Source organism: Rhinopithecus bieti, unplaced genomic scaffold, assembly GCF_001698545.2.
Source record: "Rhinopithecus bieti isolate Rb0 unplaced genomic scaffold, ASM169854v2 scaffold_20175, whole genome shotgun sequence".
Taxonomy (NCBI): Eukaryota; Metazoa; Chordata; class Mammalia; order Primates; family Cercopithecidae; genus Rhinopithecus; species Rhinopithecus bieti.
Window position 1 is genome coordinate 1,361,473 of NW_016809984.1, and position 19,463 is coordinate 1,380,935.

At 38.0% G+C, this 19,463-nt stretch overlaps 1 protein-coding gene and 1 pseudogene across 1 annotated transcript; both read left to right on the top strand.

The window, feature by feature from the left end:
• Positions 1-302: 302 nt before the first annotated feature.
• Positions 303-1,636, top strand: TAS2R5 (taste 2 receptor member 5). The gene has a single exon (XM_017891037.1). The coding sequence runs from the start codon at positions 513-515 to the stop codon at positions 1,410-1,412; it is 900 nt and encodes a 299-aa protein (XP_017746526.1). The 5' UTR covers positions 303-512; the 3' UTR covers positions 1,413-1,636.
• Positions 1,637-10,862: 9,226 nt separating this feature from the next.
• LOC108541471 (myosin light polypeptide 6-like) overlaps positions 10,863-19,463 on the top strand; it is a 9,577-nt pseudogene continuing 976 nt past the window's right edge.

Here is a 19,463-nt window from a genome sequence, read left to right on the forward strand (position 1 = left end):
CCAGGCTGGTCTCAAACTCCTGGCCTCGGGTGATCCACCCGCCTTGGCCTCCCAAAGTGTTGGGATTACAGGTGTGAGCCACCATGCCCGGCCCAATGTTGTTTTTATGAAAATAAAATTTCTTTATATATATATATGAGCTCATAACTGGCACTATATAGCACCTGAGCATGTTTTGATTTGGTCTTTCTTGTTGAGGGGCCTTGTTACATTATATCCTGGTGTCTAGACTTTGGCCCATGACCTTTGAGATGGAGAGCCAGTGTCTATGGTACTGTTGGCAATCTCTGGGTCTACACCCAGAGTTCATTCATGTAGATGCAAATACAGATGGTATCGTAACTTTCAGCCTCTCTGTTCCTCATCACAGCTGTTCAGTCTTGCTTGAAGACAGATTACGGAAGGACAAGGCCAAATCCAGATTTTGTGGTGTGCAAATTTACCCTGGTGTGTTATCACTGCTAGGCGATCTGAGCTCAGCCAGGAGCAGTGAGAGCCTCCCCTCCCCCGTCATGCTGAGCGCTGGCCTAGGACTGCTGATGCTGGTGGCCGTGATTGAATTTCTCATCGGTTTAATTGGAAACGGAGTCCTTGTGGTCTGGAGTTTTAGAGAATGGATCAGAAAATTCAGCTGGTCCTCATATAACCTCATTATCTTGGGCCTGGCTGGCTGCCGGTTTCTCCTGCAGTGGCTGATCATTTTGGACTTAAGCTTGTTTCCACTTTTCCAGAGCAGCCGTTGGCTCCGCTACCTTAGTGTCTTCTGGGTCCTGGTAAGCCAGGCCAGCTTGTGGTTTGCCACCTTCCTCAGTGTCTTCTATTGCAAGAAGATCACCACCTTTGATCGCCCTGCCTACTTGTGGCTGAAGCAGAGGGCCTGTAACCTGAGTCTCTGGTGCCTTCTGGGCTACTTTATAATCAATTTGTTACTTACAGTCAAATTTGGCTTAACGGTCCATCATCCTCCCCAAGGAAACAGCAGCATTCGTTATCCCTTTGAACACTGGCAGTACCTGTATGTATTTCAGCTCAATTCTGGAAGTTATTTGCCTTTAGTGATGTTTCTTGTTTCCTCTGGGATGCTGATTGTCTCTTTGTATACACACCACAAGAAGATGAAGGTCCATTCAGCTGGTAGGAGGGATGCCCGGGCCAAGGCTCACATCACTGCCCTGAAGTCCTTGGGCTGCTTCCTCTTACTTCACCTGGTTTATATCGTGGCCAGCCCCTTCTCCATCACCTCCAAGACTTATCCTCCTGATCTCACCAGTGTCTTCATCTGGGAGACACTCATGGCGGCCTATCCTTCTCTTCATTCTCTCATATTGATCATGGGGATTCCTAGGGTGAAGCAGACTTGTCAGAAGATCCTGTGGAAGACAGTGTGTGCTCGGAGATGCTGGGGCCCATGATCTGGGAAGAAAAGTGTGGTCTGGGCACTCTTGGGACGCTCTTTTGATAGCTGTCTATAAGGGAGCTGCCTTCCATGTCTTTTAAGATTTTCCTTCTTTTACACCAATTTAATGAATGAGCAACAGAAAATACAGATCAAAACTCAATACTATTTCTCTTTTGGCAATGCAAAGTACATTTTTTTAATGTACCACAGAAATCAAGGCTAGGGCTTCATGTTTGGTAAAAGAGGTATTATATTCTCTCTACGTATAGCAAATAATTCATATATAAATCGTGTTTTTTCCTATTATAGAAAACAGAGATTAGGAACAATTCTGTCTATATGTAGCAAATAATTCATATATAAATTGTGTTTTTCCTAGTATAGAAAACAGAGATTAGGAACAATTACAGTGATCATTAATTTGTATGAAATTTCACCTGTACATTAATGTTAGTCATTTTAGATATGCTTTTTAAAAAGTATCAGATAATGTCCCCATTTCTCTGTTGTAATGAGTCTAATTATCTAACTGAAAAACAAAACAAAACATCTTTATATTTCTGGAAGTTTCTTTGAGCCCTAACCTTGGCTTTCAGAATAAAAGTCTGTTGGATGCCATGATCTGTATTAAGCTCCGAGGCCCAGGACCTGGAGTGGGGCAACATGAGAGTGAGGAGCACTTGCTTCTGCTTAAAAAAAATAGACTGCCTTTGAAGAGGCATGCTGTCTACTCTTCAGTCATTTAGCCATTGTGCCTGTCTACTGTGGCCTCACCACAGCCCACAGTCAGTTCTAGTGTGCCAGGTCTTTGAGTTGGAGTGAGATCATTTAGAATGCCAGATCCATGGCAGCAGGAACCATGTCTGTTTTTATTTTCTCCCATGTCTCTGTGACTAGAACACTGCCTATCGCATAATAAACACTTAATACATATTTTGTAAATGATTGAGTAGCTGCTCTAACTGGTTTTATGATGCCTCCTTTGTATTATAGGTAAAGAAACCGAGGCCCAGAGAGGGGCAGTGGCCTGCCCAGGGTTTCATAGAGAGCCTCTGGCAGTGCTGGGACTGGAGCTGTTTCTTGACTCCTGGTCCAGGGCTCTTTCCTTTACAACATACTACTTTCCTAACGAGCTAGCTTTGTCCTTCCCTCCTTGGAACCCCATGCCTCTTTCTACAGACTCTTCTACGCCCCTCTTTCTCTACCTTCTTTCTAGCCTTCTTTGTTTCAGTTCCAGGGAATCTGAAATCCAAAGGACAACACTTGATGTTCTTAAACTTTTTTTTTCACTTCCTGTGATCAAGGAAGTGAAAATCTGTTCATTAATATATTCTCTCAAACATATCTTTTTCTTACCTGAAGCTGAGAATTGAGATACCTGCTGGGCACGTGTGGATATCAGTCATCACACAGCAGCAGACTGGTTCCACTGCCATTGTGAGCTGTGTGAGGTCAAGTACCATATTTTGTGTCCTGGAAAGGATCATATTCATTCCTTTTAAAAAGAAAGGTGCTTGTGCTTGGTTATATTTTTTTTATTAGGATGAATTTTCATTATGCCATTTCTACTTTTTTTACAGATGTCCTTTGTGACCAGTTGTTGTAATAGTCACAACAGTATTTAACATTTGTATTGGGCTTTACATTTTACCAATCTCATATATAGTCCATTATCTCATTTGATTTTAATAGCAACCCTATGCAGTTAGCAATTTTATCCCCAATTCATAGGTGACAAAACTCAGGCTGGAGTGATGATTTGCCCAAGATCATGAACTTGTAAATAATGGAGATGGGGCAGACCCAAATTTTTTGACTCCGAGTCTTGTGCTCTTTCCAGTAAATCCTAAGTATCTCATTGTTCATACTTATAAGACTTCAAATTAGGATTAGCCTGTGGAACTTCCCTCAAGTTTATGAGTATTTTTACACACAGGCAATAAGCAACTAATCTTTCAGATTTGGTATTGATGGGATCTAAGATCTAAAATCACAACAGATCAAAGTTTATGATCTGCTTTTCTTAATGACAAGGTATGGAATCAACCTAAGTGTCCATCAACAAATGAACAGATGAGGAAAATATAGTGTGTACATGTATGTGTATCTGTTTCATTTTCTACTTTTCTGTACTGTTCAAATGGTTTTTAGGCATGCTCAAATATCACATTTTAACATTTGAACAGATAAAGAAAATGTGGTGTACATATGTATATGTATATATGTATGTATACACACAAAATGGAATATTATTCGGCTTTAAAAAAGAAGGAAATCCTGTCATTTGAAAAAATGTGGATGAACCTGGAGGACCATTATGCTAACTGAAAAAAGCCACATACAGAAAGACAAATACTGTAAGATACCACAGATGTGTGGAATTTCAAAAAGCCAAACTCACAGAAGCAGAGAGTAGGATGGTGGTTGCCAGGGGCTGGGAGCATGGGAGAAATGAGGAGATGTTTATCAAAGGGTACAGTTTCTGTTAGGCAGAGTGAATAAGCTCTGAAGATCTAACGTACAGCATAGTGACTATAGTTAATAGAACCATATCATATACTTGAAATTTGCGAGAGAGTAGATGCTAAATGTTTTTGCTAACAACAACAACAAAGATAATTGTGAGGTGGTGGATATGTTAACTTGATTGTGGTAATCATTTCACAGTGTATACATATGTCAAAACACGTTGTGTACTGTAGATATATACCCTTTTTGTCAATCATTCCTCAATAAAGCAGAAAAAATTATTGCATTTTCCACATCACCTTTTGGGATTTGATTTTCTTCTTTTTCTGTACACAGTTTACCTTATGATGGGTATGAGACTGCTTTGTGTTTTAGCAAAGAAAACAAATCCGAAGGCAAATATATACTCTTGAATTGATTCTTATGTAATTGAATCTTTTGTAATTTGCATTCTTAGAGTTGCAGCTGGATCCGTGTGTGTGTGTGTGTGTGTGTATGTGTAGATATTAATGGCCTTACATTTAATTATGTGATATGCTCTGTGGTGGTGTAGCTGAGAGATGTGAAGTGTTAAAAATGTGATATATGAGCATGGCTAAAAATGATTTGAAAACGACAGAAAGATAGAAAATGAACAGCAACGTTTTTCCCTCCCACCTTCCATTATTAGTCCCACAGACTGGATAGAATTGTATCTTATCACTTGTGTTAGTTCTTTTATTGGTTATTTTTTATGACTCTAAATAGTAAGATTTTGGTTCTCGCACTTGTCTTATCAGCTTTAAACTGTAGCCTTTGAGTCCCATTCATCAGGTTTGGGGACTATCTCATTTTACCCCAATCCATTTTCCTCTCCTAGATTTGATTAGTTTTATTTTGTCGTTCTAACAGTCATTACTTTTACAATTGTAAGTAATATATTTTCTACCTTGCTTTTTTGAACCGTGCCTTATGACAGTATCCACAGAGTCCCAACTATGTAGGAGGAAGAAATTAGTGCTTCACCTGTCCTGCACTTCTCCCATATCCCAACTTCTGTCACCTATGGTATCAGTTATGAACAACATAGTCCAACTTCATACGACTTCAGGAAAAAATACACTATTGAAAGGAAATTGGCTAGATTATAGAACCAAGGAGAAGGCTGGAGAATCCACCCCAGAATGGGAACCAAGAGGGGTTAAATAAACAAGAACACAATCAAGTCACACTACAGGGACTGATGCTGGCACCGCCTCTCCCGTTCAGCTGTTAGTATTGTGTCCTTGACACTGCCACGGCCTCTGAGACTGTGTCTCTTTGAGCCATCCTGGGTGGGATTTTTGGCTGGCTGATTCTAGATCACAGGCCTGCCCTAGCTGACAGGCCCTGGGGTGAGGAAAAGCCTGGTTTCCCTTTGGCTTCTGAAATACGCATTTTTAAATTAGGTGAAATAAATTATTCTGCCATTGAATTAAGCAGCGGAATGGGTACAGCTCCTGGTGTGGAACTGAGGCACTGGAAGGCCAGCTCTAGAACTCTCACAGGAGATGTGGTGAAGTAATAAAGAATGGGAAATTTAAAAGCAAAGCAAAATGGCACTCAGCAATAAAAGGACACTCATAGGTATGACTGGAGCCTCAGAAGGACATGGAAAAAATGAGCACAAGGAACGAAATATTTGAAGAATTAACGACCAAGAATTGAATTAAGTTAATGATGAAAAAAGACGGACTAAAAGGACTCAAAGGGTGTCAAAGAAGACAGATAAAGGGGGAGGAATTCGTCACACTTAAACGCATTGTAGAGATTTAAGAATACCGAAGTCAAAGGAAATTTATAAAATTTTGAAAGAACAGATCAAGAATCAGATTGACATTTCTCAGGAGAATACAGAACAAGATTTTGCATGACTTTTTTTCTAGTAAATATTTTGTTCTTATTTTCAAGTAACAGCAAGAAGAGAAGTTTAGAAATATTTTCCTGGCTAGCAACGTATTTTATATTAATTACAAATGGAGAGTTAATTCTAAAATGTCAGTGGAGGCTCAGTGGTTGATTATCATAAGGTTAGTAAGCAAATTCTGAAATATTTGAACAATCAAAGAAAATCCTGAAACTAAAGGATTTGGAGAGATTGTGATGTCAATACTCACAAATGAATTAAAAGAGTCAATGTGTCATAGAATTGGGGATGACTCTGAAGGGAAAAAAAGTAGCACAAATAATTGCCAGTGAATTAGAATTTGTGAGAATGCAGTAAACAGGAAAATTGAGCATTTCGACTGAATACAAAAGAAACGAACAGGCGGCTGGGTGCAGTGGCTCACACCTATAATCTGTGCATGAGCGCACGCGCTTAGCGGGCCGACCATAGTCAGAGTCGAGACCATCCTGGCTAACACGGTGAAAACCTGCCCGACTCTACTAAGAATATACATCAAAAAAATTAGCTGGCGCGCGTTGGGGGGTGAGGGCGCGCTCGCTCGTTAGTGCCAGCTTACTCGGGAGCTGAGGCAGGTTGAGAATGCGGAATGTAACCCAGCAGGGACGCTGCTGAGGGACGAATTGCGGGCTAGCCATTCTGGGCTACAGGGACAAGATCCGCTCTCAATAAAGAAAAGAAAAACAAAAAAAAAAAAAAAAAAAAAGAACCAGAGTCGCGCATAAAGTTTCTCCAATTAAAGATGAGCTCTCAGCATGTATATGGCATCTTAAGAAAGTAAGCTGAACTCTCTGCTGCATGTCGCACGTTTAGGGGAGCTTGCAATGGGGCGAGCCTGCGTGTCCGGGCTTTCTCAGGATTCTCACATGGTAATTACGTTGAGTTTTGATGTGAGAGATTAAATAGCAGCAAAACATTCCTCCTGTGTTTTAAAAAGTGTATTGATAGATACAGTTGTACTCTGGTTCAGATTTTTAAATTTTACCTTTTTTAGTTGACAAATAGTAATTGTGTATATTCATGAGGTACCTAGTGATGTTTTGATCCACCTAATGTATTGTGATCACATCAGGGGAATGAGCACATCTGTCATCTCAAACATTTATCATTTCTTTGTGTTGGGAACATTCAATGTCCTCCTAGCTATGTGAAACAATGTAATACATTATTGTTAACTATAGTCATCCTACACTGGTTCAGATTTTTAACTGTAATAAAATTAATCTCTAAAAATTAATTCCCTCAAAGATCTATACTTTGAAAGAAACATAAAACCGAGTATAAAGGCTGTGAATGATTGATTGACAGATGTTGAGTGCAAAGACTATAGAGATACATCATTCTAGGATTTTATCAGCTTTTAAAATTTCAGTTAGTGCTCTGGTTACAAAGTTACATCAGTTTTCAATAGTCTTTTCCAACCTTATTCTGTCCTACCCCCAAATAAACTCATATTTTGTCTATGATGTTGAAGAATTTAAAGTTTTACAAGAACATATATATCACTTTATGAAGGAAGGCCTGTATATACCTCACAGGTTGTCATGAAGATTAAATGAATTGATAGATGTAAAGGGCTTACAAGAGTACCTGGTATATAACAATGGATATTATTTTTTTATCCTTAATATTATTATTGCACTACTATTTAGGAAAAATTATTTATACTTTTGACAAATTATAATAATGTAAATTACGGGGTACACAGTGATCGTGATGTTATATGTATACAGTGTGGAAGGATTGAATCAAGCTAATTAATATATCTATCACCTTAAATACTTATTTATTCCACTTGTGTAACTGAACTGCAACATTCTACTCTTTGATCAACATCTCCTGATTCCATCCAGCCCCCAGCCTCTGGTAACTATCATCCTACACTCCGCTTCTGTGAGTTTGATTGTTTAGATTCCACGTGTAAGTGAGATCATGAGGTGTTTGTCTTTCTGTGCCTGGCTTATTTCATTTAGCGTAATGTCCTCAGGTTCATTCATGTTGTCAGAAATGACAGGATTTAGAAGAAATAATTTTAAATATTTGCACTTGCAAAGAATAATTAAAAGATAAAGAAAATAGAATTGAAACACCAGATAAATATGTAAATTTAGCAGATGATAAATGTGGTCTTCTTTTCAAAAGGATTATTCAATAAATGCTGCTGAAACAAGTGGCTAACCATTTAGGATATAGTAAGATTAGATTTTACTTCACATTATCTTTACTAAATTTGAGGTAGATTAAAGAATAAAGTGTAAGCAATGAAACCATAAAAGCTCAAAGAAAATATAGATGAATAAATTATTGGGGAATGAAAGAAATTTCTAATTATGCTATAAAGGACAAAAATCATCCAAAAATTATTAACATATATGATCACATAAAAAATTAAAACTTCTTTATGTCACAAACAGCACACATATAAATTTAAATAGCAATGGATAAATGGAGGAAAAAATTGCAACTAAGCATATATAACCAGAAGAAGTTATTATTAATTGTTACAAAATTATTAAAAGAACCATAACATTCCAACACAAAATGAGAAAGGCTTTGGAGGCAATTAAAAAAATGAATCAATATAAATGGTTTATAACACATTGTTATTTCTCACTAGTCATAAAAATGTGATTTTTTTGTAATACCATTTGTGTTTATCCAGGTAGCAAAGATTAAAAAATGAAAGATAATGGTTTTATTGAGAATACAGGGAAAGGATATTCTTATACATTGAAGATGGATGCGCTAATTGGTATAATATTCTGAGGGACAATTTGGCAGCATATTTTAACATGTATGTATATATCTTGATATAGCAGTTATACTTTGTAAATATATCTCTATTAAAGATCTATGTAAACTTGCTTTTACAAAGATGTTCATTGCACAGTTATTTATAAAACTGAAAAATTGGAAGCATTCTAAATGCTAAACTGAATAGGATTGATAAAATAAATTGGGGCTTCAGGGCAGAACATGGGTGATCTGCAAAATTTCAAACTGAAAAGTTAATTTTCAATGTCCTTGGACTAAGGACTAGAGGGAACGAGATAATAAAGATATGGAAGAAATCAATGGAAAATATAAATAAAATTTCAAATGATTTTGATTCCTTTAATCCCAAGCACTTACAAATTATTTATGAAATTTTCTTCATTTATTTCAAGTGTGTTGTTTTTCTGACTGATATATATGAAAAAAACAAAAGTTTGTTCTTTGAAAAGAGTAATGAAGTAGAAAACTCATTTGGTATAGACTGAATGTTTGTGTCCCCCCAAAATTTGTATATTGAAACCTTATCCTCAATGTGATGGTATTTGGAGGTGGGATTTTGGGGATGCTGTTAGGTCCTGAGGGTAGAGCCTTCATGAATGGGATTAGTGCCTGATATGGTTTGGCTGCGTCCCCACCCAAATCTCATCTTGAATTCCCATGTGTTATGAGTGGCAGGTAATTGAATCATGGGGGCGGGTCTTTCCCATGCTGTTCTCGTGATGGTGAATAAGTCTCATGAGATCTGATGGTTATAAAAAGGGGAGTTCTACTGCACAAGTCCTCCTCTCTTTGCCTGCTGCCATCCAGGTAAGATGTGACTTGCTCCTCCTGCCTTCCACCTTGATTGTGAGGCTTCCCCAATCACTTGGAACTGTAAGTCAATTAAACCTCTTTCTTTTGTAAATTGCCCAGTCTCAGGTATGTCTGTATCAGCAGCGTGAAAACAGACTAATACAGTGTCCTTATAAAAGACGCCCTAGAGAGCTCCTTTGCCCTTAGGAAAAAGATGGCTGTCTATCCACAAGGAAGTGGGCCCTCGCCAGAAACTGAATCTGCTGGTGCCTAGATCTTGGACTTTGCAGCTTCTAAAACTGAGAAATATATTTATGTTGTTTATAAGCTACCCAGTTTATGGTATTTTGTTATGGCNAAGGGTGTCAAAGAAGACAGATAAAGGGGGAGGAATTCGTCACACTTAAACGCATTGTAGAGATTTAAGAATACCGAAGTCAAAGGAAATTTATAAAATTTTGAAAGAACAGATCAAGAATCAGATTGACATTTCTCAGGAGAATACAGAACAAGATTTTGCATGACTTTTTTTCTAGTAAATATTTTGTTCTTATTTTCAAGTAACAGCAAGAAGAGAAGTTTAGAAATATTTTCCTGGCTAGCAACGTATTTTATATTAATTACAAATGGAGAGTTAATTCTAAAAATGTCAGTGGAGGCTCAGTGGTTGATTATCATAAGGTTAGTAAGCAAATTCTGAAATATTTGAACAATCAAAGAAAATCCTGAAACTAAAGGATTTGGAGAGATTGTGATGTCAATACTCACAAATGAATTAAAAGAGTCAATGTGTCATAGAATTGGGGATGACTCTGAAGGGAAAAAAAGTAGCACAAATAATTGCCAGTGAATTAGAATTTGTGAGAATGCAGTAAACAGGAAAAATTGAGCATTTCGACTGAATACAAAAGAAACGAACAGGGGGCTGGGTGCAGTGGCTCCCAACTCATTCAATGAGGCCAGTTTTACCTTGATAACAAAGCTAGAGACATTGTAATACAGACCAATATCTCTTATGAATACAGAGGCAAAAATCCTCAGCAGAATACCAGCAAACTGAATCCAGCAACGTATACTGCAAACAGGTGGGATTTTCTCAAGTAATCCAAGATTGTTGATTCTTTCTGACCAAATAATCAGAATAAATGTTGATATAAGATAGGCTCACCCCCACCAGCAGGACCAAAAAAGGAGTCTTGAGGCCACGGTCAATTAATAGTATGGTAATGCCGGCGGCTAGGACTGGGAGAGAAAGGAGTAGAAGGATTGCCGTAATGAGGACTGATCACCCGAAAACGGGTGTTTTGATACTGGGATATGGCTGGGGGGTTTTGTGTTAATAATTGTGGTAATAAAATTAATGGCCCCTAAAACAGAAGAAACGCCTGCTAGGTGGAGAGACAAAATGGTTAGATGCACAGAGGTTCCTGCATGTGTTAGGCTTCCTGCTAAAGTGGGGGTATACTGTTCAGCCGGTTCCCGCGCCGGCTTCTACTATTGATGATGCAAGTAGGAGTAGGAAAGGGGGAAGAAGGGAGAAGTGAGAAGCTTATATTATTTATCCGGGGGAACGCCATATCGGGTGCACCAATTATCAGAGGGACTAGTCAGTTGCCGAAACCCCCAGTTATGATTGGTATTACCATAAAGATTGACGAATGCGCGGGCGGTAACAATAACATTGTATATCTGATCATCTCCTAGCAGAGTTCCTGATTGACCTAATTCTGCTCGAATGAGAAGGCTTAGGGCGGTGCCCACTATCCCCGCTCATGCGCTGAATAGCAGGTAGAGTGTTGAAAACAACCAACGATTGATGAACCTAAGTGGAAAAAAGGTGAAATGGCTGAGTAAGCATTACACTGTAAATCTAAAGACAGAGGTCAAGGCCTCTTTTTACCAGCCCCGAGGTGGTTTGTCACATTGAATTGCAAATTCAAAGGAGCAGCTTCAATCCTGCCGGGGCTTCTCCTGCCTTTCTGCCCGCAATGGCAGGAGAAGTAGATTGAAGCCAGTTGATTAGAGTGTTTAGCTGTTAACTAAATTTTCGTGGGTTTGAATTCCACCAATCTAGCAAGAGCTTAGCTTAATTAAAATTGTTGATTTGCATTCAATTGATGCAGAATAGAGTCTTGCAGTCCTTAGGTCTGTTACAGAAGTTAAATACAATTTACTTACTAAGGGCTTTGAAGGTTCTTGGTCTTATGTAACCTAAATTTCTAAGTTATAGTCAGTATCAATGGAGAGATAGGTAAGAGGAGGGTAGAAAAGATCAGTGGGGGGAAGAGAAATATAGTTTTTGTATTTTCGAATTGTCATTTTATTTTCATATTATTAGATGTGGGGAATATTGTTACTGAGATGGAATAAATTAGGCATATGTAAAAGTACAGGTTGAGTTGAGTTATGATAGTTATGATGGCAGGGGTAATAAGACTTGATTTTTGTAAATTCTTGAATGATGGTTCATTTAAGCAGAAATCCTTTTAATGGGGGCAAACCTCCTAGGGATAGTAAAATTAGTGGAATTATAGGTGTTAACCATGTTAATTTGTTTCAGGTGCGAGATGGTGACAGGGTTGTGCTTATACTCAGGTTGAGTGCTAGAAATGTGGTAGTTGTTAAGTAATCAGGTTTAGAATGGTAATGTTTGGGTTGCAAATTATTACTTCTGTTATTCAACTTAGGTAAGTAATTGAGGAGTAGGCTATGATTTTACGCAGTTGTGCTTGATTAAGTCCTCCTCAGCCGCCTACTATAATGGATCGGATTGTGATGGATAGGAGGATGTTCATGTTTATAATTGGGAAAATTTGAAACATGATCGAGATAGGGGCTAGTTTTTGTCATGTGAGAAGAAGTATGCCAGACATTAGAGAGGTTCCTTGAGTTACTTCTGGGACTCAGAAGTGAAAGGGGGCTATTCTTAGTTTTATTACTAGGGCCGTTATTATTATTAAGGATGAAAATTGATGAATAGTGTTTATTATTGTTCACTGTCCAGAGGCCAGGTTATTGGAAAGGATACCTATTATGAGAATTACAGATGTGGTTACTTGTGTAAGGAAGTATTTGGTGGCTGCTTCTGTAGAGCAGGGATTTATTTTTTAAATTAAGATTGGGGTAGGAGCTAGTATGAATTTGAATTAGATGCTCATCCGGACCATAGAATAGAACAGACAGCTAGGCTTGATGTGGCTAGCATAAATAGGAGGCCTATATTACAATTAATTAGGGGATTTGTTATAGAGAGGGGACTTCACAGAGGAGAGCAATAGAAAGGGCCAGGGTTGGAGCAATAATATAAAGGGTGATAGTAGATGTAGATGTTGAGGTCTGTAAGGGTTCTTGTATGGAAAGTGTTGCGTCAGTGAATGGTTGAAGCAGTCCGCAGGCACCTACAATGTTAGGTCCTTTGCGTAGGTGTATATAGCCTAAGATTTTTTGTTCAATGAATGTAAGGAATGCAGTGGGAATGATAAGTAGGAGAAGGTTAATTATAGGCTTATTGTTAAGAAGAGGAGGCTGGGCACGGGGGCTTATGCCTGTAATCCCAGCACTTTGGGAGGCCGAGGTGGGTGGATCACGAGGTCAGGAGACCCAGACCATCCTGGCTAACACGGTGAAACCCTGTCTCTACTAAAAATTCAAAAAATTAGCCAGACATGGTGGCGGGTGCCTGTAGTCCCAGCTACTTGCGAGGCTGAGGCAGGAGAATGGCGTGAACCCAGCAGGTGGAGCTTGCAGTGAGCAGAGATCAGGTCACTCCACTCCAGCCTGGGTGACAAAGCGAGACTCTGTCTCAAAAAAAAAAAAAGAAGAGTTGAGCCTCTGGTTATAAAGTTTTAAGTTTTACGCAATTGCCGGGCTCTGCCATCTTAACAAACCTTGTTCTTGGGTAGAGTATATGGTGATTTGTTAGACTGAGATAGCGTTATCTACAGGGTGAGAGTGCTTTATGAAGTGGGCCCTGTCTCTCTTGTCCTTTTATACTAGGAGAAATGTTAAATAGATAGAAACCAACCTGCATTACTACGGTCTGAACTCAGATCATGTAAGACTTTAATCCTTAAACAAACGAACCCTTAATAGTGGCTACACCGTTAGGATGTCCTGATCCAACATCGAGGTCGTAAACCCTATTGTCAATATGGACTCTAGAATAGGATTGCGCTGTTATCCCTAGGGTAACTTTCTCTGTTGATCATATTATTGGGTCAATGTATTGGGTCTAACCCACTTAGATTAGTGAGGTCTCAGTTTAGGTTGTTCGGGGGTTGAGTTATGCTCCGAGGTCACCCCAACCAAAATTTTTAATGCAGGTATAGTAGGCTAAGGCCTGTAGGCTTTTTTGAGTTTGTACTTGCATTAATGAATTTGGTCAAGGTTGTTTCAACATCTGAAAATTAATGTAATATACTATATTAATAAAATAAAGGGCACACATTCATATGATCATCTCAATAGATGTAGAAAAAACATCTGAAAAGGTACAACATCCTTTTATGATAAAACCACTCAACAAACTAAGTATAAAAGGTGATATGGTTCGGCTGTGTCCCAACCCAAATCTCATCTTAACTGTAGTTCCCATAATCCCCACAAGTGGTGGGAGGGACCATGTGGGAGGTAATTGAATCATGGGGCAGTTTCCCCCATGCCCCCATGCTATTTGTTTTGGTTTGGCTGTGTCTTCACCCAAATCTCATATTGAATTGTAGATCCCATAATCCCCACATGTCATGGGAGGGACCCGGAGGGAGGTAATTGAATCACGTAGGGTGGGTTTTTCACATGCTATTCTTGTGATAGTGAATGGTTTTATAAAGGACAGTTCCCCTGCACATGACTCTTGCCTGCCATCATGTAAGATGTGCCTTTGTTCCTCTTTCACCTTCTGCCATGATTTTGAGGCCCCCCCAGCCATGTGGAACTGTAAGTCCATTAAAACTATTTTTCTTTATAAATTACCCAGTCTTGGGTATTTCTTTATAGCAGTATGAAAATAGACTAATATACTCTTTTTGTGATATTGAGATCTGTTCTCATGAGATCTGATGGTTTTATAAGGGGCTTCCCCCTTTACTCAGCTCTCATTCTTCTCCTTCCTGCTACCATGCGAAGAAGGACATGTTTGCTTCGCCTTCTGCCATGATTGTAGGTTTCCTGAGGCCTCCCACCCCAGACTTGTGGAACCATGAGTCAATTAAACCTCTTTTCTTTATAAATTACCCAGTCTCGGGCAGTTCTTTATAGCAGCATGAGAATGGACTAATACAGAAGGGAACTTTTGTAACCTGAAGGGAGGTATCTACAAAATTAATATACTCAATGGTGAAAGACTAATGCTTTTCCCCTAAGATCAGGAACAAGGCAAGGATATCTGCTCTTGCTACTTGTATTCAAGATTGTACTGGAAATTCTAGCCAGGATGATTAGGCAAGAAAAAGAAATAAAAGTTATGCAGATTAGGAAGGAAGAAATAAAACTCTCTTAATTTGCAGATCCTAAGGAATCTACACTAAAAAACCATTAAAAGTAATAAATGGCTTCAGTAAGTAATAAAAGACTCACACATTTCCTTTGGCGGATGCCAAGGTTTAGAAAACAATGACTTGCAGAATACAATATGAATATACAAAATCAATTGTATGCATGTACACTAGCAATGAACAATTCAAAATAAAATTAAGTAAACACTTCCCTTTACAGTAGCATTAAAAGAATAAAATATTTAGAAATAAATTTAACAAAAGTGCAAGACTTAACACTAAAAAGCCATATAGCATTGCTGAAAGAAATCAGAAAAGACAATAATAAATGGAACTATTACTGATGTTCATGGATTGGAATGATTAATACTGTTTAGATATCAATACTCTCCAAATTGACCAATACAATCCCTACGTAAATCCCAGCTGGCTTTTTTGTTGTTGCAGAAATTGACAAGCTGGCTCTAAAATGTATATAGTATTGTAAGAGAGCCATAGTAACCAAAACATTTCGAATAAGAATAAAAAATTTTTGAGAACTCACACTTCTCCATTTCAAAAACTTACTACAAAACTGCAATAATCAAGACACTGTGGTCCTGGCATAAAGATAACATATGAATCACTGAAACAGAATTGCAAGTCCAGAATTAAACCTTCCCATTTATGGTCAAATGATTTTAGTCAAGGGTGCCAAGACAATTCAATGGTAAAATAAGTTTTTTCAACAAATGGTGCTGGATCAACTGGATATTTACATGCAGAAGAATGAAATTGGATTATTATTATTATTATTATTTTGTGAGTCATGATCTTGCTTTGTTGCCCAGGCTGGAGCACGGTGGCACATTCATGGCTCACTGCAGCCTTGACCTACCAGGCTGACGCAATCCTCCCACTTCAGCCTCCCTGCCAAGTAGCTGGGACCACAGGTTCATGTCACCATGCCCGACTAATTGTTTACTTTTTTTTTTTTTTGGTAGAGATGGGGTCTCACTGTGTTACTCAGGTTGGTTTTGAACTCCTGGGCTCAAATGGTCATCCCATGATATCCTCTCAAAGTGCTGAGATAATAGGTGTGAGCCACTATGCCTGGCTTGATGTTGGATTCTTTCTTCATACCATATATAAAAATTGACTAAACATGGATAATAGACCTAAGTGTAATACCTAAACCTGTGCAACTCTTAACAAGAAAAGTTATAGGAGGAAATCTTCATTACCATCGGTAATGTTTTCTTAGATATGACACCAAACGCATAAGCAAAAACAACAAAATAGATAAATTGGACTTAATTTTAAAACTTGGACTTAATTAATTTTAAAACTTTTGTGCCTCAAAGTATGCCATCAAGAAAGTGAAGAATGAATTACAGAATGGTAGAAAACACTTGTAAATAATATATCTGATAAGGGACTGGAATCCAAGATATATAAAGTCTTCTTACAACTCTCTAGTAAAGAGACAAATTATACAAGTAAGAAAGGATGAGAGGGTTTGAATAGGTGTTTTTCCAAAGAAAATATACAGATGGCTAATTATCATCTGAAAAGATGGTCAGTATCCTTAATCATCAGGGAAATGCAAATCAAAACCACAATGAGGTACAACTTCACACCTACCAGGATGGCCAAAGGGAAAAAGACAATAATGCATACTGATGAAGATTTGGAGAGACTGGAATTCTCAATCATTACTGGTGGGAATATAACCTAGTGTAGCCACTTTGGAAAACAGTTTGGCAGTGCCTCAAAATGTTAAATACAGAGTTACCATATGACCCACAAATTCCATTTATAGGTATATAGCCAAGAGAAATGAAAATATATAGCCACACAAAAATTTGTGCACAAATATTCATGGCAGCATTATTCATAGCAACCAAGAAGTGGAAACAAGCTGTTCACAATCTGATGAATGGACTAAAAAAAAAGGTGGTACATCCGTACAATGGAATATTATCCAATCATAAAAAGGAATGAAGTACGCAGATGAACCTTGAAAACATTATGCTAAGTGAAAGACGCTGTCACAAAAGACTATGTATTGTATTATTCCACTTATATAAAAGGTCCAGAACAGGTAAATCCATAGAGATAGAAAGTAGATTAGTGGTCGCTAGGGGCTGGTGGATAAGAGGAATGGATAATTAATGCTTATGGGTACAGCATTTCTTTTTGGGTCATGAAAATTTTCTAAAATTAAATAGCGGTGATCATTGCATAACTGTTAATATATAAAAACCCACTGAACTGTATATTTTAAAAGGGTGGGTTTTATGGTATCTGAGTTTTATCCAAATAAAGCTGTTATTAAAACCGTGTAGTCATCTGAAAATACAAAACAAACATTGATGAAATTCACTACTCATTTGTGATAACTTTTTTTTTTTAAGTAAACCAAGAATGGAAAGGAGCTTCCTTAAGTTGATAAGGATAACAAAAAAATCACAAACATTATTCTAAGTTTGTGTAGAAGTAGAAGCTTCTTTAGAAGTAGAAGCTGTTCCTTTACACTCAGGAACAAGACAGAAATGCCTCTATCACCTTTGCTCTTCAGCATTATACTGGTAGTGATAGAAGTAAGATTAGAAAAATAAATTAAAGGAAAAGAAGAAATAAAACTGTATTAGGGTTCTCCAGAGGGACAGAACTAATAGGATATATGTATATATGAAAGGGAGTTTATTAAGGAGAATTGACTCAAAGGATCACAAGGTAAAGCCCAATGACAGGCCATCTATAAGCTGAGGAGCAAGGAGCAGTAGTGCCTCAGTCCCAGTCCCAAAGCCTCAAAAGTAGGGAAGCTGACAGTGCAGCCTTCAGTCTGTGGCTGAAGGCCAGAGAGCCCCTGACAAACCACTGGTGTAAATCCAAGAGTCCAAAGGCCAGAGAACCTGGAGTCTGACGTTCAAGGGCAGGAAGCGTCCAGCACGGGAGAAAGATGAAAGCCAGAAGACTCAGCAAACCAGCTTATTCCACTTTCTTCTGCCTGCTTTTTCTACCGACACTGGCAGGCGATTGGATACTGCCCACACACATTGAGGGTGGGTCTTCCTCTCCCAGTCCACTGACTCAAATGTTAATCTCCTGTGGCAACACCCTCACAGACACACCCAGAAACCATACTTTACATCCTTTAATCTGGTCAAGTTGACTAATATTAACCATCACAAAAACTGTCATTATTAAGAGAATATGATTGTTTACATACAAAATCCCAGTAACCTAAAAATTATTAGAAAATAAGCTAATTTAGAAAGGTAGCTAGATGTAAGGTTAAGACACGAAAGTTAATGTATTTTATATACCAGTATAAAACCAGTAAGGATGAGTTTTAAAGGGTCATTTTTTTTCACAGCCTCTTATTAGTATTCTGTAAAATTCTGGGAAAAAGTTAGATATTACAAACCTCGTGGTGAAAATTACTTTCAGATTCTCAATTTTGACTGTACATGAGGATCACCTTGACAGATTAAAATATATCCCAATGTCCAGGTCTTGCCCAAGCAATTAAATCAAAATTTCTTATATGAGACTCGAGAATTATGCCTTGTAGAGTTCCCCAGATAATTCCAGTGTGCAGCAAAGGTTAAGAAGAGTAGAGGATTAATCTCATTTACGTTTTTCTGAGATGAAGTAAATATTATTAGCATAGTATCATATTCAGATGAACTTGTATTGAATGCAGCATAAAGGATTACTTTTATACAAATAAGTATCAACAGTTTGATTTCCTTTCTTTTAATAAGTCCTTGTAATTCAGTACTTTCTGGATATTTCTAAGGAACTAGAAAAAGGGATGGGAGAACATCTCATGACAGCAGCATTCACTCCAAGGTCCCTAGCTGTGTGTGTCAACAGGCTTTGGGTCTTCTTAGTATCCCCAGCAAGAGCATTTGCCAATCCAAATCATTTTCTTCCGGGATTCATGTCCTGGGTGTCTCTGGAGATCCATTGCTTTCCCTTTTCTTTTGCCCTTTTGTCCCCCAAGATCACCTTCTCAGACTCAGGAGCCACATTTTTGTCACACATTATTATACCTTTTCATAAACACATTCCCTATCCTCACTTTCTCACCCTTGATTATGGTATTCTCACTATTCCATATCAATCATATTTCTAGGAGAGACATACTACCTCCCAGCCACCTTCCCACTCTATTTTCAGCATTCCTGAGATTCCTCAGGAGAATTCTTAGAGCCTGCTCAAGTTTTGGGGATCCACGTTCAATGAATTTCACCAAGTACCCTATTTAACAATGTTACCCCAGCACTTACAATTTTACTTTATTTTTTTCTCATAGCACTTATCTGATATCATTCATGCATACTTTATTTGTTAGCTACCTGTGTTCTAAACTAGAATGTGTGCTCCATAGGGACAAGGACTTTTTTTTTTTTTTCACAAACAAAAAAGTGCTGGGTCACCAGGATATTTGGGAGAGACTGTGGGTGAAGCAGGTTGATCTGGGGTAATATTTGGAGTTTATTTTGAACATGTTAAATTTGAGAGATGTGTGTGTGTATATATATATATGTATATACACACACACATAATTTATTAGATTTAACTAATTTTAAAATAGTTAAAATATTAATTTTTATTAATA